The sequence below is a fragment of the Phocoena phocoena genome, chromosome 6, assembly GCF_963924675.1.
Source record: "Phocoena phocoena chromosome 6, mPhoPho1.1, whole genome shotgun sequence".
Classification (NCBI taxonomy): domain Eukaryota; kingdom Metazoa; phylum Chordata; class Mammalia; order Artiodactyla; family Phocoenidae; genus Phocoena; species Phocoena phocoena.
In genome coordinates, this window is record NC_089224.1 from 95,096,794 (window position 1) to 95,122,509 (window position 25,716).

General features: G+C 47.8%; 2 protein-coding genes across 2 annotated transcripts; one reads left to right on the plus strand and one right to left on the minus strand.

Annotated features, from left to right (window-relative positions):
* The first annotated feature begins 215 nt into the window (after positions 1-215).
* On the plus strand, positions 216-22,519 carry BSPRY (B-box and SPRY domain containing). Its single transcript, XM_065879938.1, has 6 exons — positions 216-446; positions 3,680-3,778; positions 11,140-11,370; positions 12,516-12,541; positions 19,799-19,923; positions 21,114-22,519. The coding sequence occupies exons 1-6, from the start codon at positions 216-218 to the stop codon at positions 21,638-21,640; spliced, it is 1,239 nt and encodes a 412-aa protein (XP_065736010.1). The 3' UTR covers positions 21,641-22,519.
* A 1,470-nt stretch (positions 22,520-23,989) lies between these two features.
* On the minus strand, positions 23,990-25,360 carry HDHD3 (haloacid dehalogenase like hydrolase domain containing 3). Its single transcript, XM_065879630.1, has one exon. It carries the CDS (start codon positions 25,189-25,191, stop codon positions 24,436-24,438), a length of 756 nt encoding a protein of 251 aa, XP_065735702.1. The 5' UTR covers positions 25,192-25,360; the 3' UTR covers positions 23,990-24,435.
* Positions 25,361-25,716: the final 356 nt, after the last annotated feature.

Genomic DNA, 25,716 nt, shown 5'->3' on the forward strand with positions numbered 1-25,716 from the left:
CAGCAAAAAATCTAAAAGACTGCTGAAGCGGGCGGGGTCTGTCCCGGGGTGGGGGCGGGGTGTGGGCGGACGCCCACCCGGCTGCAAGAGCCCGGCGGGAGGAAGAGCCGCGGCCAGCGTGCCAGGCGCTCGGCGGGGCCCGGGGGCGGGGTCAGGGAGGCCCCGCCTAGCCGCCACCTGCGACAGGTGGACCGCGCGGCGCCGGGCGCTCGGCCATGTCAGTGGAGAGTGCGGGGCAGGGGCCATGGCCCGGGCCGGAGCAGGGGCCGGGGCCGGGGCCGGGGCCGGGGTCCGAGCCGGGGCCGCTCTGCTCCGAACACGGCCAGGCTCTGAGGTGGTTCTGCTGCTCTGAACGACGGCCCGTGTGCGCCGCCTGTGCGGGACTGGGCGGCCGCTGCCGGGGGCACCGCATCCGCCGGGCCGAGGAGCGCGCGGAAGAGCTGCGGGTGAGCTGACGTGGGAGCTGGTAGGCGGCGGGCTCCTCTGGAAGAAGGGGGCACCGGCGGGGAGGCGCTGGGTGAGACCCAGCGGGGACCCAGCAGCGGGGCCGGGAGGCCAGGCTCCGCAGTGGCACTGGCTGTACAACGAGGCGGTTAAGGGTGTGGCTTCTGGAGTCCGGCTGACCTGAGTTCGATTCCCACCTCCATCACGTCCTCCCTGTGAGTCTCGTAATCTCTGAGCCTCAGTGTCCTCACTTGTAGTTTGGGGGCATTTATTAGAGTTTTTGTGCGATGGGGCTGGCCTTGGGCAATAAAGGGCTTCACTGCTCCAGTTGCCTGGGACAAGGTGTGCCCCAGCTTCCGCCCCGTTAGTAACCTGATGAAACTCGGCCCCTCCTCGCTCCTTAGCCCCGCGACTCAAAGCCCCTCCCCTCATCCACCCTTCAGCCTTCCTGGTAAGGTGGTTTCTTTTCCGTTTCAGGATTGGCCTGGACTGTACTTCAAGCCGATTTCACTTGGGTAAACGGAGGGGGCGGGGAAGATATCGGGAGGTTCCTACTGGAACCCTTCACCTAGGGTTTCTTTCTCCCCACCTCCACTTCCAGCTTGGCTCCAAGCTAGCCACCTTCCTGTCACCAACCTCCCCTGAGATTGGAGAGTCAAGTCACCATGGGGCTTCCTGCCTCCTTCCACCCCAGCTGTGGTCCCTGGGGGTTTCCTTGCAATTTGATTACCCTGTTTGATTCTCCCAACCTCTCCCTGGAGTTTTCTGCCCAGCTGTGAGGCCAGAGGGCTCGGACTGGACAGTAATAAACATACCTGACAGGGTGCTGGGACGAGGGATTCAGTTATTCAATGGCACCTGAAGGCTCCTGGTTGGTCCTACTTGTCACCACTTTCCCCATAGTGATGATGAAAATAAGCTTGGATAATGTGGTATAATGAACTTGCACAATGGATAGAGACTCTGCAAGTTCCAAAGCACTTAAATATCCGTTGCCTCATTCCAACCAGACCTTTGAAGCAGTGGCCCTACATTTTACAGATGGGGGAATGGAGGCCCAGAGAGGGGAGTAACTTTTTCAAGGTTCCTATTGTTCAGGGCCTGAACCAGGGGAGTCATCGACTAGGCCAGAGAAAACCACCTCTGCTTCAGTGGTTGGAGGGAGGAAGTGATGCTAATGGGAGTGAGAATTTAATAAAACCTTAAAAAAAAAAGTTTCCATCAAAGCTGAATCTGATTGGTAGAAGGAGTGAAGTCTGGGCCAGGGTGGCAGGTCTGCTGCTTGTTTTGCAATGCACCCTGCCCTGGAGCAGGGCGCCTTCCCTGAACCCTGCTGAGGCCCTTAGCGTATTCATCTTCTTTTCCTGGAGGGATATGTGTCTTGCCCTCTCTGCCTCCAATTTTGAGTAGACGGTGGCTTTTTTGCAGGCTTCCCCTGTCCCTCCAGCCAGCAAAGAAATTTTGCCCCAGGGCAGGATTGTTACTGAACTGGGCAAAATCAGCCCCAGTTCAACAACCTGCCTCTTACCTTCTGGATACCTGCCCTGTAGCTTTTCAGAAGCTAGTCTCAGTTCCCTCGGTCCTACGGTGTGTGGTGACCACAGCTTCCTTCCAGTCGACTCAGTTCTTTAACTGTGTATTTGGACCGGTGAAGTGTAAGACTGATTCCTAATTGTGGTTGGAAGGATTTACAAGAGCTGCCTAGAAGAGACAGCTGAGTGGCCCTTTGGCAGATGGAACTGGGGCAATGCTCTCAGGGGAAATGGTGGAGGAACTGCCGCTTGGAAGGGCTCCAGTTGTTACCTGGAGAAATGGAGTAGCAAAGCAGGGGCCTGGCCATGTCTCCTTGGGCAAGTAACTTCTCTGTGAGCCTTAGCTTCTTCATTTCTGAAACTCTCCCCTGCTCTCATGGCCGATGCTCACAGCTTCGGGAGCTGTGAGCTGCTGAAACTCTTGTGACCAAGGAAGTGGGTGTTAGTCATTGAACAAATATTTATTCAGCGCCTTCCATGTATAGGAACTCTCTTCCAGGTCATAGGACATAGAGAACAAGTCAAAGTCATGGTGCTTATGTGCCTGAGGTGGGGGGGTGGCAGATACCAAAACTGGTAAACAGACCCATGATATACAGTCAGAGAGTGAAAACTCAACGGAGAAAAATAAGCTAAGTAAGGGAATGGGGTGTGGGGATGGTCAGAGAAGACTTCTGAAGAGGTAACATGGAGTCAGGGAGCAAGAAATATATGGGAGAAGACTGCTGGAGACAGAAGAAACAACAGGTGCAAAGGCACTGAGGTCAGGACAAATTTGGTGTGTTTATGGAATGGTTAGAAGGCCAGTGTGGGGAGTGGTAGGAGGTGACATGGGAGAGATATGCAGATATGCAGAGTCCCATCAGGTAGGGCCTTGTTGGCTAAGTTCTCACTGTGGAGGTATTGGAAAGCCATTGGAGGGTTTTGAGCTGGGATGAGACTTGATCTGATTTCCTTACCAAAGGTGGCAGTGGCCAATGGGCGGGGGTGGGGTGGGGGTGTGTGGGGGGTGGGCGGTGGTCAAGAATAAAAGCACAGTTAGGATAGGAGACTCTAACAGCAGTTCCTGTGAGAGATAAAGGTGATCTGGGTGGAATAGCAGAAGTAGAGGAGACCAGAAGTGGCCAGAGGAGAGATAGAATAATAAAGGGCCACCAGATTTAAGGATAAAGAGGGAAGTGGGGCCACAGAAGGGGATGATGGACAGTGAAAAGTGGTAAGACTAATGTATTGGTGACTCCATCTAAGCTGAAGAATTGTTGGAATGGAGATTCCAGGGTACGTGATCTAGAAGGATGGGAAGTGGTGGGCAGGGTGCAGGATCCTTGAAATGAAGATTTTGGAAGTTGTATAATTTTCAATAATGATGAGGTCTGAGATAATGACCATGGGAGTGGGTGGCTGAGGTGGGGTAAAAGGAAAAAAGTCACTGGAATGGAGTGAATGGACCAGTGTGGATCAAGCTAGTGGGAAGCAGTCGCATAGCACAGGGAGATCAGCTCAGTGCTTTGTGACCGCCTGGAGGGGTGGGATAGGGAGGGTGGGAGGGAGACGCAAGAGGGAAGAGATATGGGAACATATGTATATGTATAACTGATTCACTTTGTTATAAAGCAGAAACTAACACACCATTGTAAAGCAATTATACGCCAATAAAGATGTTAAAAAAAAAAAAGACACCATGGGTGTCATTTGTGTTGCAGAACAAGATTGTGGACCAGTGTGAGAGGCTGCAGTTACAGAGTGCTACCATCACCAAGTATGTGGCTGACATCCTGCCAGGGAAGAACCAGAGAGCAGTGGTAGGTAATTCTTCTGCTTTCCCTCTTCCTCTGGGCCCCCTCCTAGGATAAGACCTCAGCCTTAGGGGCTTGGACCAGTCTATGGTCCCTTCCCAACTTCACAGACTCATTGTGCTGTTAGCAAAGTTGGATGCCCAGGAAGGATGGTTTCCCCTCTCTCTGAGCCTTGGTTTTGCCATCTGGGCAGAGTGGATTATTCCCAGCACATATTTGGTGCAAAGACTCCTATAGAAGATGACTTCAGGTAAAGGATCACGAAGGGTAGCATTCCCTTATCATCTTAATTATTTTGTGCTCAGCCCCAGTATTATAAAATAACCTATGGATTTTACACTGCATATTCTTTATGACAGTCTTATGCAGTAGATGGTAGTAACATCCCTGTTTACAGATGGGGAAATGGGTCCCGTAGAGTTTAAATGACTCACAGCCTCCTGCCAGAGTCAGTTCTATGAGCTGGGTCTTCTGACGCTCAGCAGGTGATCCCTCTGCGACACCTCACTGCGGATCCTTTATTCAGTTGACTCATTGCTACATCTTTACTCTCAAGTATGCCCTTCAAGGGCAGGGGCTATGAATTTCTTCCTGCACATCCCCTCTCTCATTCCCCCAAAGTACATGGAGCAGGCTTGGCACTGTTTTAGTATTGGGTTGGCCAAAAAGTTCGTTCAGGCTTTGCCATACCATCTTACGGAAAAACCCAAATGAACTTTTTGGCCAACCTAATTAAAAATAAATAAATAAATGATTTTGATGGCAAGGAACAGAACCCAGTTGAACTGGCATAAGCGAAACAGAGAATTTCTTGCCCTGATACAAGTCTTTCAGAACCTAAAGGGGACCAGAACCAGGAAGGAGCAAGCTGCTAGAAGTCTAGGCAGCTATTCTGTGTACATCTCTGCTTTTCTCTGCATGATGATTTCTTCCTCTCTCACTCTCTTTTTCCTCAGCCTTTTTATTTTCTTGTCTTAAATGCACTGGCTAAGACCTCAGTACAATGTCAAATAGAAGCTTTTGTCGGGGAATACTTATGACATTTTGCCATTTATTTAATTATTTAACAAATCTCTGTGAGCACCTACCACACACCAAGCACTGTTGGTCTATGTGCTAGAGATTCCACAGTGAACAAAACATACGAAAGTTTCTGTTTTCATGAAGCCTATATTCTAGTCAGGGGAGAGGGGTAATAACAAATAAAATATATGCTATATCAAAAGGTGATAAGTGCTATGGAGAAATATAACAGGAAGGGGGATTGGTCATGTTGAGGATGGGGGTTGTAATTGCATATGCTGTGATCAGGAATCACCTAGTTAAGAAGATTGATACTTGCACAGAATTTACGGGAGGTGAGGGAATGGACCATATATCTGGGGGAAGAGTGTTCCAAAACGGGGGAAAGGCAAGTGCAGAAGCCCTGAGGTGGGGGTGTACCTGGCAAGGTGGAGTAGCAGCCAGGAGGCCTATGAGGTTGAAGCAGAGTGAACAAGTGAGAAGGCAAAGGAGATGAAATTAGAGGTGAGCAGTGCAGGGAGCTGGGTAGAATCCTCACCGGTCAAAAGGCTGGGTAAAAGGCTGGGACTTTGCCTTTTATTTGGGGAAGGTGGGAAGTCATTAGAAATAAGACAATATGACTTAAGATTTAAAAGGAGGGCTCTGGCTGCTGTGCTGAGAAGTGACCATAGGCAGCAAAGGTGAAAGCAGGGAGACCAATTAAGAAGCTGTTGCAATAATCCAGGTGAGAGACATGAGTGGTTTGTGTGTGTGTGTGTGTGTGTGTGTTTCTTTTTTGAAGGAAGAAACCTCAGGATTTGTGGATAGATTGGATGTAGGCCATGAGAGAAAGGGAGGAGGGGTCAGGATAACTCTTACTTTTTTTCATTTGAGCAACTGGAGTGATGGAGCAGCCATTTAACAAGGTGGGGAAGGACTGTGTGTAGAGTGATGGTTGGTGGAGGAGGAGATTAGGAGTTCAGTTGTATATGTGTTAGGTTTGAGATGCCTTAGACATCCAAGTGAAGATGTTGAATAGGTAGCTGGATATATGAGTTGGGAGAGGGCTGGGCTGGAGACATAAATTTGAGATTCATCAGTGTACAAGTGAGTGAATAAAGTGAAAGCCATGGGAAAGGATGAGATCACTAAGTAATTAAGTACAGATAGAAAAAAGCAGGGGGACTTCCCTGGTGGTCCAGTGGTTAAGAATCTGCCTTCCAATGCAAGGGACACGGGTTTGACCCCTGGTCAGGGAACTAAGATCCCACATGCCACAGGGCAACTAAGCCTGCGCACCACAACTAGAGAGCCTGCGTGCCACAACTACTGAGCCCATGTGCCACAACTAAGACCTGACACGGCCAAATAAATAAATAAAAAGTGGAAACAACTTAAAAAAAAAAAAAAGCAGGGGTCCAAGGACTGAGGTCTAGGGCACTTCAACTTTTAACCATTGAGAAGATAGGAACAGGCAAAGTAGACCAAGAAGTAGCAATCAGTGAGCTAGGAGTAAAACTAAGTGTTGTGTCCCACAATAGGTTTCAAGGAGGTGGGGGAGATCACTGGTGTCAAATGTTGCAGAGAGATCAAGTCAGGTGAGAAATAAGAATGGACTATTTAGTAACACGCTCATCATTGGAGATCCTGACAAGAGGAGTTTTGTAGAGCATTGCCTTGAAAGTTTGATTAGCATGGGTTTCAGAGAGGATAGGAGAAGAGCAATTTGGGATAGTTGGCTTAGATGACTCTTGAGGAACTTTGCTGTAGAAGGGAGCTGAGAAATGGGATGATAGTGGAGGGGGATATGGGATCAAGAGGGTTATATGTTTGCTTTGTTTTTAAGATGGGGGAAATTACTCTGTGTGTGTATGCTGATAGGAATTATCCAGTAGACAGGGGAAAATTAATGATGCAGGAGAAGAGGGATAATCTGGTATAGCAAAGGGGGTGGGATCTCGTAAATAAGTGGAAGGGTTGGCCGTAGGTAAGAGCATGGGCAGTTTATCCACAGAATTAGGGAAGACAGAACGTATGGACACAGGTGCAGGTAGATGGGTGGATGACGGGTAGAGCTCATTGAAGTTCTCTTTTGAATGCTTCTATTTTCGTTATTATTTTCTCTTTATAATTTTTTTCCTTCAAGTTTTTAGGGATTTATTCTGTTGTTTGTTAACTTCCTGCATTGAACACAGTCTATTTTTTTTTTTTTTTTTTTGTGGTACGTGGGCCTCTCACTGTTGTGGCCTCTCCCGTTGCGGAGCACAGGCTCCGGACGCTCAGGCTCAGCGGCCATGGCTCACGGGCCCAGCCGCTCCGCGGCATGTGGGATCCTCCCGGACCGGGGCACGAACCCGTGTCCCCTGCATCGGCAGGTGAACTCTCAACCACTGTGCCACCAGGGAAGCCCCACAGTCTATTGATTTAAGTCTTTTTTCATTTTCAAAGTGATCATTTAAGCTATATATTTCCTTCTAGATATTGACAGAGGGACATTCCACAATTTTGATATAGTATTTTCAGTTTCATTCAGCTCTAAGTATTTTTAAATCTCCATTATGACTTTCTTGTTTTGCTATGTTATTAGATTTTTTTATTATTTTATTATTTATGCTTTAAAATTTCCAAATGTATGTTTTTTTTTTGTTTATTTTTACTGATTTCTAACTTAACTGCATTGTGATGTGTATGATAGCAGTTGTTTGAAATTTGTTGAGACTTGCTTTATGCCCTAAAGGATGGTCAATTTAGGTGAACGTTTCACATTCACTTGAAAAAATGTGTAGGATTCTATATATGTCTATCAATTAAGCTTATTGATAGGTTCAAATCTTCTCTATATTTACTAATTTTTATTGCCAGATTTATTGATTACTGGCAAAGGGCATTTATATTTTCATACTATGGTGTGAACTTGTCTATTTTTCTTTATAATTCTGTCAGTTCTTTTTATATTTTGGTGATATTTGTTAAATGTGTATATTTAGATTTGTTATGTATTCCTGGTAAAACATCCCTTTTATCACTTTGTAGGGACCTTTTATGCTCAGGAATTCTTTTTGTCTTAAAAACTATTTTTTTTTTTTGCGGCACGCGGGTCTCTCACTGTTGTGGCCTCTCCCGCTGCGGAGCACAGGCTCCGGACGCGCAGGCTCAGCGGCCATGGCTCACGGGCCCAGCCGCTCTGCGGCACGTGGGATCTTCGCGGACCGGGACATGAACCCGTGTCCCCTGCATCGGCAGGCGGACTCTCAACCACTGCGCCACCAGGGAAGCCCTTAAAAACTATTTTGTCCTTGTTTGTTACTAGGCTAACAAGTGTTTTCCAGATATATTGCTTTCTTTCCTTTTACTTTCAACTTCTTATGTTCTTATGTTTTAGGTGTGTGTCTTAAAACTGGATTTTGTTTCCTTTTTAAAAAAAGTCCATTCTGATAATCCCTGCCTTTTACCTAAGGAGTTTAATCAATTTATCACTATTGTGATTGCTGATATACTTGGATTTATGGCTATCATTTTATTTTACGTTTTCTATGTAGTCCACTTTTTCTATGCTTTTTTTCTTGCTTTCCTCCATTCTGTTGAGTTAATCAACCCCTCCTCCCTCCTTTTTCCCTGTGCTAGCTTGAAAGTTATACCTATTTACAGTCTATTTTTGGTCCCCTTAAGATTTTAACACAAATAAATAATGTCTAAAATGAATCAACCTGAATGATACAAGTACCATAAGAATGCTTTCAGTCAATAACCCCTCAGGTCTTACATGTTGTTGTCAAATATTTTAGTTAAAGTACATCTTTTAATAATTCCCTCATTCATAGGAAGTTTTCCATTTTCATTTATTTATTTATTTAGGCTGCACCATGTCTTTAGTTGTGGCATGTAGGATCCTTTGTTGCAGCACGTGGAATCTTTAGTTGCAGCATGTGGGCTCATAGTTGCCACATGCGGGCTTCCCAGCTGTGGCTTGTGGACTCCTTAGTTGCAGCATGCACGCGGGATCTAGTTCCCTGACCAGGAATCGAACCCAGGCCTCCTGCACTGGGAGCATGGAGTCTTCTCCACTGGACCACCAGGGAAGTCCCAGAAGTTTTCCATTTTTGATCAGAGAGGTCTTTATTGTGCTCCAATTTTTGCATGATGGTTTAGATGAGTATAAGATTCTAAAGTAAATCACAAGCCCTATTCAGGGCAACTAGTTGAGTCCTCAGCTCTTGATTACACTGGTTTTCAGTTTCCTCTCTACTTTGGGACTCCAGGGGATTTCCTTTCCCGAGCTGCCAGAGTAGCTTTACTTTTTAAAAAAAATTTTTATTTATTTATTTATTGGCTGCATTGGGTCTTCGTTGCTGCGTGCGGGCTTTCTCTAGTTGCAAGCAAGGCTACTCTTCACTGCGGTGCACGGGCTTCTCACTGCGGTGGCTTCTCTTGTTGCGGAGCATGGGCTCTAGGTACGCAGGCTTCAGTAGTTGTGGCTCACGGGCTCTAGAGCTCAGGCTCAGTAGTTGTGGCACACAGGCTTAGTTGTTCCCCAGTATGTGGGATCTTCCCGGACCAGGGCTTGAACCCGTGTGCCCTGCATTCGCAGGCGGATTCTTAACCACTGTGCCACCAGGGAAGCCGTAGCTTCACTTTTTTTTTTTTTTTTTTTTTTTGCGGTACTTGGGCCTCTCACTGCTGTGGCCTCTCCCGCTGCGGAGCACAGGCTCCGGACGCGCAGGCTCAGTGGCCATGGCTTACAGGCCCAGCCGCTCCGCGGCATGTGGGATCCTCCCGGACCGGGGCACGAACCCGCGTCCCCTGCATCGGCAGGCAGACTCTCAACCACTGCGCCACCAGGGAAGCCCCTGTAGCTTCACTTTTAAAAGGATGTTTTGAGCTATTTTTCCAGCACTTCTGTGTTTTGTTCTGGGAGGGATTTTAGTTTATTCAGGCATATCTTTGGTGAGCAAAGTTTTCTTTTTTCTCTGCTATTTTTTTCTGGGAATGACTCAAGAAACATGTTGAAATTGACTGCAGCCTTCTTGTCCGGGAGTATCTGGTGCATATTGGGTCTGTCCTTGATCCTGATCACAAAGTACAAATGTGGCTGCAGAGACCCACCCATGGGAAAGGCACTGAAGTGGCATAGAGAGAAGAGCAATACCTAATGTAATCAAATATTTATGTGCTGGGCCTTGTTCTATTTACTTTATATGTATTAACTCATTTAATCCTCACAATAGCCTTATGAGGTTGGTACTATTATTATCCTCATTTGACATATTAGAAAACTGAGGCACGGGGAAGATAGTAATACACTCAACGTTCCACAGATAGTAAGTGGAACAGCTAAGATTTAAACCCAGGCACTGTTTCTACAGCCTAATTTCCTAACCACTGCGTTATGTTGCCTCAAAAGAACACTGGAGTTGGAGTCTGAATCTCTGGGTTCACTTAGTCATTCAGTTAGCCACTCTGTCTTCTCCATTGGGCAAATTGTGGGTCTCAGTTTCTTCTGAAGCAGGTCTTCAGGGGCAGGGAATGAGGAGAGCTGCTGGCTACCTGTGACTTTCTGGCATGAAGGAAACAGTTCTGCTCTCACCTGTCTGGCAAGAGTGCAGGAGCTTCATACAACAATGCCTTTGTACCAGATGGCATTGGTACAGGGGAATAGTGTTGGACTGAGAGTCAACAGAACTGGGTTCTAGCCCCTGCTCTGCCATTGACTTGGCATGTGAGCACTACCAAGAGATTTTTTACTAGTTGGAAGAAACTTTCCCATTCAGTCATTCAGTAAATATTTGAGCACCTACTCTGTGCTAGATGCTGTGCTACCTGCTAGGGGACACATGTTAACTTCATTGACTTAAAATTGATTTCAGCCCTCCTGTGTGGAAGGTGAGAATTCTATCATGGAAGCAGTTAGAATGAACAGATTTGGGAAGTAATGAGCTTTTTGTCCTCAGCCATGGCCAAAGTATTAACTGGACTGCTGTTGATGTGCATCCTGTTGATGGGGAAGACTTTTTAGTCCTTTCTGCTCTGCAATTCTATGACTCTCTGACCTTGGTCTCTTGACCTTGGGATTTCCAACTGTGAAAAGCAGGTGATTCCAGCTGATCTGTAAGTCCTGCCCAGCTCTTTCATTCTGTCATCTTAGCTCCATGAGATATGGCCTGGATGTCTGGATCTCAAAGTTCTTTACCCTAAACCACATTTGGGAAATCTTAGGGCTCGGATGGTTTAAGTACTGTTTAAGCACTGCCTTTACTGTACCCATGGCAGACATTGCTAATCAATCTCAGCACTCCTTCCGGCTGAGCCCAAGCCCTCCTAATCTTGCCTGGGGCTCTGCCAGGACTCCTCATTTTACCTTTTGTCAGAGCACAGCCAGTGCAGCACGGGAACTGGTCATCCAGCGGCTGGGTCTGGTGAGGAGTCTGTGTGAGAGCGAGGAGCAGAGGCTGCTGGAACAGGTGCACGGTGAAGAGGAGCGGGCCCATCAGAGTATACTGACACAGCGAGTACACTGGGCCGAGGCACTGCAGAAGCTCGACACCATCCGTACCAGCCTGGTGGACATGCTCACCCATCTGGATGACCTCCAGCTGATTGTAAGTCAGGCAAGGGTGAAGACACAGCCAGTTGGCCAGACTCCCCCAAGGTCTGAAAACATCGAGAATGTTTATTGGTAGGAAGTAGGTGGAAAATGATAATTTGGAAAAGGGATGAGACATGGCAATAGAACTATATGGATTTTTTTTTTGCACTTGGTAATTGTTCTTTCAATAGTGAGCAAATGTTTACTGAGTGCTTACTGTATGCTAAGCATTGTGCTATGGGGCGGAGGTATAGGATACAGCTGTCAGCAACTCACAGCCTTATGGAAGAGACAAATGTATAGAACTGATAATTAGGGTATGGAGGGATACGTGCTATGGTAGAGGGCACTACTGGGATGTGGGGCCCCTGCAGTCCAGCCTTGAGGGAGTGGTAGTCAGGGAAGGCTTCCTGAATTAAGCAACTTAGAAGCTGATGCCTGAAAGACAAGAGTCACAGCTTTATTAAAGGAAGTGGGGAGGATGAGAGAGACCAGAAGCTTGAAGAGAACACTGCACTGACAAGGGGTCCACTGCAAATACAGAGCTCATCCTCACTCCTAACACCCAGAAATTACCATGGCCAATATGCTGGTACATATCCTTTCAAAGTATTTTATATGTATATGCAGGCACCTGCAGTTCTAAGGTGACAGTGCTCCATCTGAGTAGATGTACCAAGCAGAGAAATGAGAACGTGGAACGACCAAGCTGTCCCACTGCAGTTCACGGGGGGAGGTTTCTGTGACTGTCCCAGATTGTGCGTTTATTTCATTACACAGCTTCCACGTGCCGAGCACATTCTGCCCCAAACCTTGGGACAGTCACAGTAGAAGATTCAGAAAGAGTCCTAGCTGTTGAGCCGGTGACAGGCTTGGTGGGAGATGAAATGTTGAGTAAATATGTGATTGTCCTGAAGTGTAGCTGAGGGAAACCCAGGATGCCATGGGACACAGGGGACAGAGGGGTTCACTGTTGGGGGAGGTATGTAAAGAAGGATCCATAAAGTTTTGTGCGGGGTCTTAAAGAAGGAGTAGACGTTTGTATTCTAGAGTTTCTGTCCACGTGGAGCCCTCCATGCAAGTTGATTATATTTAAGTCTTGATGACTGCCTGCTGGGTTTCTGGTGCCAAGCCTGACTCTGCTTTCTTTTCTCACAGCAGAAGGAGCAGGAGATTTTTGAAAGGTGAGTATGGCCCCCGGTATTTGCTTGGGCAGTCACGGAAACCACGGCCTTAGGCCTCTACTTAGTCCATTGCCATCAGGCCCCGCTGCTCCTGGGAGGAAGCTCATGGCGGGCAGCTGAGTACCTTCCCTGAAGCCAGGCTCAATGGACAAGGGTCTTCCTGCCCCTAGCTTGGAGAGCCACTTTAGACCCATGTGGAAGGGCAGTGAAATAAATAATGAGTCAGAGGCTTGCCATGGGCTTTCTTAAATATTATCCTATTAAAAAAACGTACAGTCACCCTGTGGAAGGGGTTTCCCACCCCCCTCTACAGGTGAGAATGCTGAGGCTGAAAGAAGGGAAGGGACTTGCCTAAGCCCCAGAGCTGGGGCTTGGACCCACACCTGACACCTGACCCAGTAGTGTCTTCTCTACCTCACTTCCCCGTTCTCTGATGAAAGAATCTTTGAAATTTAAGTCTGCATTACCACTCAAAACTTCATTTTAATTATGCAATAATAAAAGAATTTCACCAGACCCTAACTGAGTTCTGAAAGGTTCTGAGATCCAAGAGCCTGAGGAAGTGGCCAAGAGGGTGTAATTTTCCAGGCAAAGAAATTAAATTCTTACACTGTGTGTGTGAGATTTCAGAGCTGTACTTGGGGAGCACAGTCTATTCTTCTTTATTTTTATATTTAAGTTCAATAGCAATACATGTGCATGGGAGAAAGAAAAAATTTTTCACCAGTTTAAAACCATTTAAAATTAAAAATGTCTCCATCACCTCTTCCCAATCCTGTTTCCAGTGGTGATCAGTTTTAACAGTTAGATGTGTGTCTTGTAGGCTTTCCTGTGTTTAGTCATGGAAGAGTGTGTGGGATTCTTTTCTCCTCTTAAAATTTTTTTTGAAAACGTAGATGGGATCGTTTTATACTTGTTTTATAACTTATCAGGCTATCTATCTTGGAATCTTTCCATATCAGTACATTTATATTTACCTCACTTTTTGGAAAGTCTTTGAACTATTCCACAGTACAGATGTTCCTAAATTTAATTTACTATCTCCTTACAATCTTTCCATGCTTCTGCTAGTCTTCTCTTTCTCCTTTATCTTCATCACCTTCCTTTAACAGTCTGTCCTCAATATCAAGCTGATCTAATTTTTGAAAAAATGTTTTATCTTTATTTTTTGTTTTGAAACATTTTAAACTTACAGAAAAGTTGCCAAAATAGTATAATGAACTTAGAAATATTTTATTTATTTATTTATCTATTTATTTTTGGCTGCTTTGGGTCTTCGTTGCTGCATGCGGGCTCTCTCTAGTTATGGTGAACGGGGGCTACTTTTCGTTGTGGTGCACAGGCTTCTCATTGAGGTGGCTTCTCTTGTTGCAGAACACGGGCTCTAGGCGCACGGGCTTCAGTAGTTGTGGCACGAGGGCTTCAGTAGTTGTGGCTCATGGGCTCTAGAGCGCAGGCTCAGTAGTTGTGGCGCATGGGCTTAGTTGTTCCGTGGCATGTGGGATCTTCACGGACCAGGGCTCGAATCTGTATCCCCTGCATTGGCAGGTGGATTCTTAACCACTGCGCCACCAGCGAAGCCCTGAACTTAGAAATATTAATTGATAATATTTGGCCACATTTGCTCTCTCTGTTCCTTATCTGTCTCTTTTTTCCTGTCTGTCATCCTGTCTGTCTATCTATCTATCTAATGTATATATAAAACAACTTATTCTTTTCTGACCTATTTGAGAGTAAGTTGCAGAAAGCACGACTTTTAATCCCTAAATACTTCAATGTGGATGTCTGAAGAACAGACATTCTCTTACATAACCACCGCATACTTATTTATTTATTTAATTTTGGCTGTGCTGTGCAGCTTGTGGGATTTTAGTTCCCCAACCAGGAATTGAACCCGGGCCCTCAGCAGTGAGAGCGCAGAGTCCTAACCACTGGACCGCCAGGGAATTCCCCCACGGTGTACTTATTAAATTCAGGAAATCGCATGTTGATGTAATACTATTATCTAATATACAGTCTCTATTCAAATGTTGCCAGTTGTACTAAGAATGTTCTCAACAGTGTTTGGATTTCTTCCCCCGATCCATCTGGTCTTTTAAAATCTGTAATTGTGCCTTAACCTTTTATTTTCTAAACACTTTTAAAGAGTCTAAGGACAGTTTTATAGAATATCTCGCAATTTGAGTTTATTTAATGTTATCTCATGATTAGATTCAGGTTATGCATTTTGAGCAGGAATATTTCATAAGTGATGTGTCCTCAGTCCATCATACCAGGGGACACATAATGTCATTTTGTCCCATTATCAGGGATACTAGGGTTTTTTTTTAATAAATGTATGTATTTTATTTATTTAATTTTGGCTGCGTTGGGTCTTCGTTGCTGCACGCGGGCTTTCTCTAGTTGCGACCAGCCGGGGCTACTCTTCGTTGCGATGCACGACCTTCTCATTGCGGTGGCTTCTCTTGTTGTGGAGCACGGGCTCTAGGGCACAGGCTCAATAGTTGTGGTGCACGGGCTTAGCTGCTCTGCGGCATGTGGGATCTTCACGGACCAGGGCTTGAACCTGTGTCCCCTGCATTGGCAGGCGGATTCTTAACCACTGCACCACCAGGGAAGCCCCAGGGATATTAATTTTTTTAATTGAAATATAATTGACATACAATATTATATTAGTTTTTTTAATTGAAGTATAGTTGATATACAATATTATATGTTACAGGTGTACAATATAGTGACTCAATTTTTAAACGTTATAATCCAGTTATAGTTATTATAAAATATTAACTATATTCCCTGTGTTGTACAATATATCCTTGTAGCTTTTTTTATACATAATGGTTTATAATTCTTAATCCTGTACCCCTATCTTGCCCATCCCTCCTTTCCTCTCCCCACTGATAAACACTAGTTCTCTATATCCCTGTATCTTTTTTGTTATAGTCACCAGTTTTTGTTTTTTAGATTCCACATATAAGTGATATCATACAGTATTTGTCTGTTTGACTTATTGCATTGATCATAATACCCTCCAGGTCCATACATGTTGTTGCAAATTTCTTTTTTTTATGGCTGAGTGGTATTCCATTGTATATATGTACCACATCTTCTTTATCCATTCATCTGTTGATGGACACTTAGGTAGCTTCCATATCTTGGCAATTATAAATAATGCTGCTATGAACGTTAGGGCTCATCTATCTATTTGAATTAGTGTTTTGGTTTTATGGGGGTATATACCCAGGAATGGAATTGCTGGGTCATATAGTAGTTCTATTTTTAGTTTTTTGAGAAACCTCTGTACTGTTTTCCACAGTGGCTGCACCAAGTTATATTCCCACCAACAGTGTATAAGAATTCCCTTTTCTCCACATCCTTGCCAACATTATTTGCATTCTTTTTTTTTTTTTTTTGCGGTATGCCGGCCTCTCACTGTTGTGGCCTCTCCTGTTGCGGAGCACAGGCTCCAGACGTGCAGGCTCAGCGGCCATGGCTCACGGGCCTAACCGCTCCGCGGCACGTGGGATCCTCCCGGACCGGGGCACGAACCCGTGTCCCCTGCATCAGCAGGCGGACTCTCAACCACTGCGTCACCAGGGAAGCCCTATTTGCATTCTTTTTGATGGTAGCCATTCTGACAGGTGTGAGGTGATAGCTCACTGTGGTTTTGATTTGCATTTCCCTGATGATTAGTGATATTGAGCATCTTTTCATGTGCCTGTTGGCCATCTGTTATGTCCTCTTTGGAAAAATGTGTATTCAGGTCTTCTGCCCATTTTTTTTTGTTTTTTTGTTGTTGAGTTGTATGAGTTGTTTATATATTTTGGCTATTAATCCTTTATGGGTCATATAAATCTGCAAATATTTTCTCCTATTCAGTCGGTTGTCTTTTCATTTTTTTGATGGTTTCCTTTGCTGTGCAAAAGCTTTTCTCTCACTGTTGTGGCCTCTCCCATTGCAGAGCACAGGCTCCGGACACGCAGGCTCAGCAGCCATGGTTCACGGGCCCAGCTGCTCCGCGGCATGTGGGATCTTCCCAGACCGGGGCACGAACCCGTGTCCCCTGCATCGGCAGGCAGACTCTCAACCACTGCGCCACCAGGGAAGCCCCTGTGCAAAAGCTTTTAAGTTTAATTAGGTCCCATTTTTTTTTGTTTTGTTTTTTTGTGGTACATGGGCCTCTCACTGTTGTGGCCTCTCCCATTGCGGAGCACAGGCTCCGGACACACAGGCTCAGCGGCCATGGCTCACGGGCCTAGCCGCTCTGCGGTATGTGGGATCTTCCCGGACCGGGGCACGAACCCGTGTCCCCTGCATCGGCAGGCGGACTCTCAACCACTGCGCCGCCAGGGAAGCCCTGGATTCCTTTTATTTATTTATTTTGTTGCCTGATTGCTGTGTCTAGGACTTAGTTTGCTTGTTTATTCACTTATTTAGTATCAATATAGACTCACTGATTCTTATTTTATTCAGTGCATTATAATCTGTTAGTACTATTATTAATTTTGATCTTCAAAATCTCGGATTTGGCCAGTAGGAGCCCCTTCAAGCCAGATCCTGTGTCCTTTTGACAACTCCTCATCATTCTTTGAGTACTTTCTTGCTTTCTGGCACAAGAAGATATCCTAGGCTCAACGTGTTCTTTTCCTGCCTCAGCCTGGAATCAGCTAATTTCTCCAGAGTGTCTTGGGTTTTTTTAGTGGGGAATCGTATTTAAAAACCAAGATTGAACCATTAGGTGTGTTCATTGCTACTAATGCGTCATTGCTTCCAGGCCTTCCCAGTGGACAGCATACAGAGCTAGGGAGTGTGTGTGCATGTAACTTTTTTATTCCTGAGTTTGTATCACAACTTCTAATTCCAGTCAAACACCACAGGATTTTTCCTTTCCAATATATTTATTCATCTGTTCAGTCCTATGATACATGCAATGTTGTTTGAGAGTTGCTAAACCCATAGTATGATTGACAAACCTACTAGTAGAGTTCAAGATTTGTTTGTAGTCCTTTGTGCCTTTGTGTCTTTAGACTGGGGGTGCATACTCTCAAAGTAGAGTCGGCCCTCCATTTCCATGGTTTCCCCATTCATAGATTCAACCAAAAATGGATTTGAATGTTTTTGAATCTGCAGATGGGGAAACTCGGATACAGAGAACTTGACTATAAGGGACTTGAACACCCCATGGATTTTAGTATTTGTGGGGGGTCTGGAACCAGTCCCTCAGGATATGGAGGGATGACCATACTGTTTTCAAAACCTGTTTTTTTGGCCCCCGAGGTTATTTCCACATCTGTGGCTGAGCTCAGCCCTGGCCTGCCACGGCAGCAGGTTTCCCTGCACAGACTGGGTATTCTGGTCCTGGCCAGGGCCCTGCTGTGTCCCAGCCCCATTTCACTCCCGCTCCTTTGGGGTCACGAGTTTTCTCTTCTGTACCATGAGGTACCTGGACCAGCTGGTTCTCTAGGCTCTAGTGTCTACGATTGGCCTCAGATTTGCTCTGATGATGATTTAGCACGGCTGACTCCAGCTCCTATTTCCTCCTCACCTGTTGGCTGGGGATTCTCCGGAGCCAGCCTCAGTGCTTTGAGGAGATGGCAACAGAGCCTCTCTTGTCCTGACCACAAGGAGCCTTTGTAACCAAAGCCTGCTTTCAGCTTTTCTAGGGCTCTGTTAACCTCGCTCCTCCCAAGTCAGAGCAGTCAGTGTCAGTCTTAAAAAAAAGAGCTCACATCTATGAGGAGACATGCCCCACCCTCTCCCCCCATCCTCTGTTTATGGACAGAGCCACAAGATTTGGGGAAGAGAGTGTGTGCTGTCACTTCTCTGCTGCCTGAGCTCAAAGGCCATCTTTGGGATTAGAGACAGTGGGAACAAGAGAAGCCACTGCAATGAGAACCCCGCTTTTAATATATTTTCTACTAAAAATCAAGCTGTCAAGACAGGAAAATATTACTGGTTTTGTTATGACAAGAGAACAGGTAAGAATTGTGAATTCATAAAGGATGAAAACACAAGACATTGTTCTCATTATACATACAGTATACATAAGCTGATTAGCTGTGGACTATTAAAACATTTAAGACGTCACACACACATGTACATTGAAACAAGAAACACAGGACAATTTTAATCTTTGATATGTCTTAACTACCAAGAGAAAGAACATCACTGATTTGAGTCTAATTGTTTTCCTGGCATACAATCATTATATAGGCCAGGCCTAAAGCATACTGTATATTGTTAAAGACATCTTTAGGCAAATATAAACATTCTCATTTGGGAGCTTTTTCTCCCTACCCAAACTGGCTTTCTCAGAAGCCAGTTCAGAGGTCTGTGAAGCCCTGTGGCGAACCCTCACTTTGCCCCACACCCTTCAGATTTTACTTCAAGTCAGGGGAAGGATTATGTTGAATGGGGCCTGGATCCCAGCCTGGGTTTGTTCTGTTTTTGCATGGAGGCAACAGTTGAATCCAGGTCTTCTTTTTAGCTTGGGTGCTTTCTCTGAATCTCCGTTCTTTCCTGTCAAATGGAATAACAACTGCCTCCCAGGTTATAGCAAAGATCATATGAGATTCTCTATAGAAAACAGCAAGCCCAGAGCCTGGCTGCTTAATAAATGGCAGTACTCCCCTCCTAAGCGTCTTATGTTCCCAAATCCCTTCCAACAAAACCCAGTCCCCCCTGTGAGCTGAACAGAGGTAGTTATTGGGAGCAAAGTGCTATGACTACTTTATGGTTGGGGTGATCACTGATAGTTCCTTCTTGCGTGACCCTTCGGGGCTGTTTGCATTTTAAGAGGAGAGGAATGGCTCTACCTTCTGACCACACCAGTAGATTTTGCTGCAATAGGTTTTGTAGGAAGGCAAAATTTTCTCCACGCAGGTCGGTGGAGCGGAAAGACTACGGCACAAGAGGCTCAGGTCCTCCTCCCAGTTCTGCTGCTAACTCACCAGAGACACTGGCAAGTTGCTTGCCCCATAGAACACACTGACTACAAGTTCTAATACTGGCACCAAGTATTTACCTCCCTGTAAACCGTGTGCCTTGCTGGAATTAAGGCTCCAGGGCATAGAGGGAACGCCCACCTTCTCTTTTGGCTCCACCCCCCCTTAGGGGGCTCCTATGTGGGGCCTGGCTGCCATTCTTTGTGTCACCCTCGTGGGAAGAGGATTTGACTTCTGTCCCCATCCTGTATTGATCCAGATACATTTCCAGAACCTTCCTAAATCTCTCTCTTTTTTTTTTTTCCTGCATAAGGACGGAGGAGGCAGAGGGCATTTTGGATCCCAAGGAGTCGGAAAAGTTAAACTTTAATGAGAAGTGCACTCGCAGCCCACTACTGACCCAGCTCTGGGCGACAGCCGTTCTCGGGTCCCTCTCAGGTTAGGAGCTGCTGGAGCCTGGCACCAGTTGGAGTAACTGGGCTTCTGTCTGTCTGTCTGGGGTTTGCTGCTGGGTCACAGTGGGGACAGGTGCATCTGGGATCTCAGGTTAAGCAACCGGTGATACTGGATGCAGGCTTGTCTATGGAGTCAAGGTTCTGGACAGGCCTGGGGCAGCTGGGCCAGGTCCTCCCTGTTTCCAGACCAGCCTGCTCTGTGCTTGGGTCTGGGATAAATCTTGTTCCTGGAAATTACGTCCTCCTTAAGTCCTGCCTAGTGCAAGAGCTCAGTATTATTTCTTGGAAACCTAGTTTCTCTTTAAGAAGATATAACTGATGGGCAACTGGAGAGCATCTTGAGCGAGAATTGAGCTTCCCAGATTCGTCTCACTTACTAACTTAACATTGATCAGGCCAGCTAACATGGTCTCCTGCCTCCAGGAATTCCCCGAGTGGGAGGGTTCTCAAAGCAGGCTTCCCCCAAGCTAGATGGAAGCTCCCACACTGCCCGTTGTGGTATTTTCACGATTCACAGAAAGGTTAGGTTAATGGATTGAATTTTTCTCAGTTTTAATCCTCCCTCCCTGCACGTTATCCCTAAAACGTTAGTACAAGCTATAGCTCATCTCCAGATTCTGGTATCCAATAGTGCCGGATCTGCCAGCAGTCCCATTTAGGTAGTTGTAGGAAACCGCATATCTGATGCTTCCAAGCCTCCAGGAACCGTGTCGCTAGGGCAAGTCTGATCCAGAAACTGCAGATATGCCCAACTAGAATACGGTATGATCAGTGTTAGATGCTAAATGTAGGAACAACATGCTGGGTCGTCATTTTGCCCCTGCCACCAACTTGGTGTGTGACCTCGGGCAACTCGCTTCTCCTCTCTGGGTCTTATATCTATCACAGTTAACAGATGAGGGTCTTGGACTATTAATAACTACTGTGGCCATGGCCACAATTTATTGAGCACTTATTGATGCTTGGCACTTTACATGCATCATCTCATTTGATCCTCACATCCACCCTGTGATAAGTCCTACTCTGATCCCCATTTTACAGATGAGGAATCTGAGGCTCAGAGAGTAAATGGCTTATCTGCCAGTGAGTGGTGAGGAAGCCCTTTGCTACGTGGCAGGGCCAGGTTAGGGCTGAGGGTGGGCCTTGGGCAAATCTGAGAATTCTTTCTGGCAGGCACGGAGGACGTTCGTATCAACGAGAGGACTGTCAGCCCCTTCCTGCAATTGTCAGATGATCAAAGGACCCTGACCTTCAACGCCAAGAAGTCCAAGACCTGTGCAGATGGCCCGGAGCGCTTTGACCACTGGCCCAATGCCCTGGCCACCACTTCCTTCCAGGCTGGGCTGCATGCCTGGACGGTGAACGTTGAGAACAGTTGTGCCTATAAGGTGGGTGTGGCCTTAGGCCAGCTGCCCCGCAAGGGTTCTGGCAGTGACTCTCGTCTGGGCTACAATGCCTTCTCCTGGGTCTTCTCCCGCTACGACCAGGAGTTCCGTTTCTCACACGATGGGCAGCACGAGCCCCTGGCACTGCTGCGCTGCCCAGCTCAGCTGGGGGTGCTGCTGGACTTGCAGGCACAGGAGCTGCTATTCTACGAGGCAGGCTCGGGCACGGTGCTCCACACCCACCACGCGTCCTTCCCTGGGCCCCTCTTCCCAGTCTTCGCTGTGGCTGACCAGACCATTTCCATCGTCCGCTGACCTTTAGCCATGGGGAGACCAGGTCTACCTCCCCAGCACCCTTTCAGGCCATATTTCTACCCGGTGTCTTTTTCCCAGATGTTGCCTGTGCCCAATGGGCAGCTTTTAGGAGGGGTTCTGGGTACAACCATTAAAAGCCAGGTATCTGTGGGGAACCTGCTACTCCCTGGGCCTTGGTTTCCCAAATGCACTGTGCCTCTGCCCCTCTGAGGGTGTCTTGTTCACCACTTTCTCTCTGGCATCCAGCATGGTACCTGGTGCATAGTAAGCGTGCGATAAATATTTGGCCAGCAAGTGGACATATGGACGGATGGATGGTGGATGAATGGATGGATGGACAGGTGACTGGATGCACGTGGTAGACCCTCTGGAGCAGCACTGCCCCCAGTAGATGCCGTTCTCTGGCAGAAAAGCCTGTGGCTGAAGCCCTGTCATCCCCTCAGTTCAGTGTTTCTCAGTCCTTTTCATGACATGGCATACAGAGGAAATCTTTTTCTAGCACAAGGACAGCCTGGAAGGGATTTAGAACTCCTGCCAGGCTGCTGTTGGCCAGAGGACTCCGGCCTGTAGGGCTGTGTCCTCACCCAGGTTTTGCATAGCCACTGGGAAGACTGAGGGGACTCTGTCTCCAGGTAGCCTGGCTGCGGCACACCCATTGGCAGTGCTGCCTTGGACTAGGCAGGGCTCCAGCCAGCACCCACCCGTGGCAACAGGGATGAGCTTTTTCCCCAACTGCAGCTGATGGGTGCTCCCAACTAATGCCTTCTCTAACATAATGTGGGGACCAGGGTGAGGCCTTCAAGCCAGAAAGGGCTGATGGAGTAAGAGGGCCAGCCTTAGGGAACATGTACATTATTAAAGGTTTTCAAAGATTGAAAATTTCTTCCATGTTCTTTGTTGGTAATTGGGCATATCTCCCAGGTACCAGCTCAGATCTTAGTGGTATGTTTGCTGGATAAGGGATATCTTCCTCACCCCCATCCACATTCTCAGGTATAGGTGGGAGGCAGCTCAGCATACACAGCTGAAAGAGCCTGGAGACAGGGTTCTGTGCCCTGCATTGCGGAGACCAAGGGCAAGTCCCTTCCTGTCCTCTGAGGAGGTCACTTTAGAACAGTGGTCCTCCTATTTTGTTTCATCTGGGAACACGGTTCAAAGGCAATCTTACCTGCAACTTACCTATAAGGCTCTTGGGCTCAAAGATGGGGGCCAGAGGGCTTCCCTGGTGGCGCAGTGGTTGAGAGTCCGCCTGCCGATGCAGGGGACATGGGTTCGTGTCCCGGTCTGGGAAGACCCCACATGCCATGGAGCGGCTGGGCCCGTGAGCCATGGCCGCTGAGCCTGTGCGTCCGGAGCCTGTGCTCCGCAACGGGAGAGGCCACAACAGTGAGAGGCCCGTGTACCGCAAAAAACAACAAAAACAAAAACAAAGATGGGGGCCAGAGCCCTCCCCACTCTTCAGTTTGCTCAATAATTTACTTGAAACACCGGGTGGATCAAATCAACTTTTTCACTTGACATGACTTCTGAGGCCCTTGCAGCTCTGAAACCACAGCTCATGACCCATCTCCTCACTGCCCGACAGTTGGGAATTAATGTTGGGTCACCTGGCCTCAGCACCAAGCCCAAGGAAGACAGACCCACAAGAGGTTTGGCCAAGTCTGAGAAGAGCTTCCCTGCCTTTGCCTGGGCACAGTCTCTGCTCAAACCTGGGTCAAAGCCAATTTCTTCTACTTGGCACCCAAAGGCCCCCAGGCCATGCTCCCCCAACCACCAGTCCAACTCCCCACAGCAGTCTTCAGTCCACAGTTTGTGGGCCCACTGCCAGGAATGCCCCTCTTATCCCTCTGCCCATCTACGGGCCACCCCCAGCTCAGGGTCCACTCCAGAGCCCTCCCTGCCTGTTGGCACCAGAACATACACTGTGTATGCCTGTTTGTGTGCTTTTTACCTGTGGTGCCCCCTGTGCCTGGCACTGGGCAAGGCACAGGTGTCCAGTAAATACGACGTAGAGAGGTGTGTGAAAGGGGAAAGGCAGGAAGAGACATGGAATTTTAAAAGCCCAACCTACTTCAATCTCCAGTGATTTCCCCCCATATTCCCTGCACTCCTGCCACCTCGTGTTCCAGTCCCTGTTCCCTGTGCTTTCCCACCCCCAAGCTATTCCTATGACTGGGGTGCCCTTCAAGACTGCCATCCTTAGGACACCTTCTCTATTCTCCCTGGATCCCCACTGCATTATGTCTTGTGTGACATGGATCCCATTCTACTTGTAACCTTGCAGTCAAGCCAATGGGCTTCGGAGTGAGACACGCCTAAATGAGAACTCCAGTACCCGCAAGTACTAAGCTCTGATCTCAGGCTTCTCAGGGGAGAGTCGCAGAGCCTTCAGGGCCTGAATGAAGGGCCCAAGGACCTCTGCTTCAACCCTAGCAGTTTCTCATTTTTCCTGACTTGCATGTTGGGGTTCCACATAAGCTCTCCCATGACAAAAGGCCCTGCTGCTAAAAAGAAAGTTTGAAAGTGTTGGTTTTGAAGCTAGTTGGGCCCTCATGAATCTTGTTGGAGGTGAGGGGGGACTCATGGTAGAAAATGGACACAGGTGTGAGGAATGAAGCACCTCAGAGACCAGGAGCTGGTTAGTGGTGCAGGGTTGAATGCCCCGCATTCACTGCTTTATAGTCAGAATGCATTATGGAGGCTGCAGGGGGGCGGGGGTGAAGGCCAGATCTCAGGGAAGGAAGGAGCTCCCTGTCTCCAGTGTCTGTTGGGCCCGACCGCTTCCCTCGCCAGACTCAAAGCCCTGGGGGTGAGCCCTCCAGGCGGTCAAGGGCAGGCAGGAGATGGGACAGTGAGGGGAGGATGTGTTCTTGGGGTACAGAATCCTTGACCGCAGGGTCCAAAGGCTCAGGGCCAGCCACCAGGAAGCTGTGCATGCCCACAGCCCGTGCTCCCTTGTAATCACATTGGTAACTGTCCCCAGTGTGGGCTGCCACTGCCGGTTCCACCTGAGCAAGGCGCAAGGCCTCATGGAAAATGCGGGGATCGGGCTTGGGCCAGCCGGCAGCCTCGGAGGTCAGAACAAACTCGAAGTGTTCCTGCAGACCAAGACCCGCCAGGATGTCCTCCAGTCTTCGGTCAAAGTTGGAGACCACTGCCAGCCTCAGACCTCGTTTTCGGCACCCCCTCAGGGTGGCCTCAGCCCCCTCCAACACCTGCCAGGTGCGGGAACTGCTGAAGTCCTCGTACAACTGGTCAGCGATGGGGGCCACAGCCTGGGCATCCCGAATGCCTGCCTGGTGGAAGGTCTGCAGGACCACATCCAGCCACCACTGACGGGAGGTGAGGCCACGGCTCAGGCCATAGCTGGGGAAGCTGTGGCTCTGAGCCCTATATGCCCGCCCAAAGGCCTGTCCCAGGGCCGCGGCCTCCACCTCCAGCCCGTGGGCCCGGGCCTTGGCGGCATATTCCTCCCCCACGGGGTGGCGGAGCCTGAGCAGCGTGTCCTTCACATCCCACGTCAGCAGTTGTAACTGGAGCCGACGCGCCATGGGTCTGCAGGAGGGGGGCCAGGCCACCCCACTTCCACCTCTGCCTCAGGTCCGGGGGCCTCTAGGGGAGGTGGAGCCGGACGGTACCGCGCCCAACAACCTGATGGTCTTCTCTTTCCAGGCTTCGTGGGTCAGATCTGCTGGCACTTAGGTAACGTCTTCACAGCAGAAGATCCTGGAGTGTGAGGGCAAGTGAGGTGGAAGTTCAGGCCTCGGAGTCTGAGACAGACTGGGTTCAAATTCTGACACTGCCAACTCACTGTGTGACGCTAAGAGTGTCACTCTCTGAAGCCCAGTCTCTTCATGTGTAAGAAGAGCACAGTGACTCAACGTCATGAGACTGTTGGACTAAACGAGATTATCTGTTCACTCCACCTATTATGTGCTAGATGTTGGGAAAGGGACAGATTTCTAGGCCTCATGGCATGCACAGGCATTAAAGAACAGGGGATACAGCTATCGGACAAAGAACTACATGAATACTTAAGCATAATGAAGACAGCATGTACCATGAGGAAGGATATC

What these genes read in the sequence shown, in the direction of transcription:
- BSPRY (XM_065879938.1), top strand. Translation starts at nt 216, where the DNA reads ATGTCAGTGGAGAGTGCGGGGCAGGGGCCATGGCCCGGGCCGGAGCAG. An exon ending in GGAAGAACCAGAGAGCAGTG is followed by an intron (nt 3,779 to 11,139) that starts GTAGGTAATTCT and finishes ACCTTTTGTCAG; the next exon opens with AGCACAGCCAGTGCAGCACG. An exon ending in GAGCAGGAGATTTTTGAAAG is followed by an intron (nt 12,542 to 19,798) that starts GTGAGTATGGCC and finishes TTCCTGCATAAG; the next exon opens with GACGGAGGAGGCAGAGGGCA.
- HDHD3 (XM_065879630.1), bottom strand. Translation starts at nt 25,191, where the DNA reads ATGGCGCGTCGGCTCCAGTTACAACTGCTGACGTGGGATGTGAAGGAC.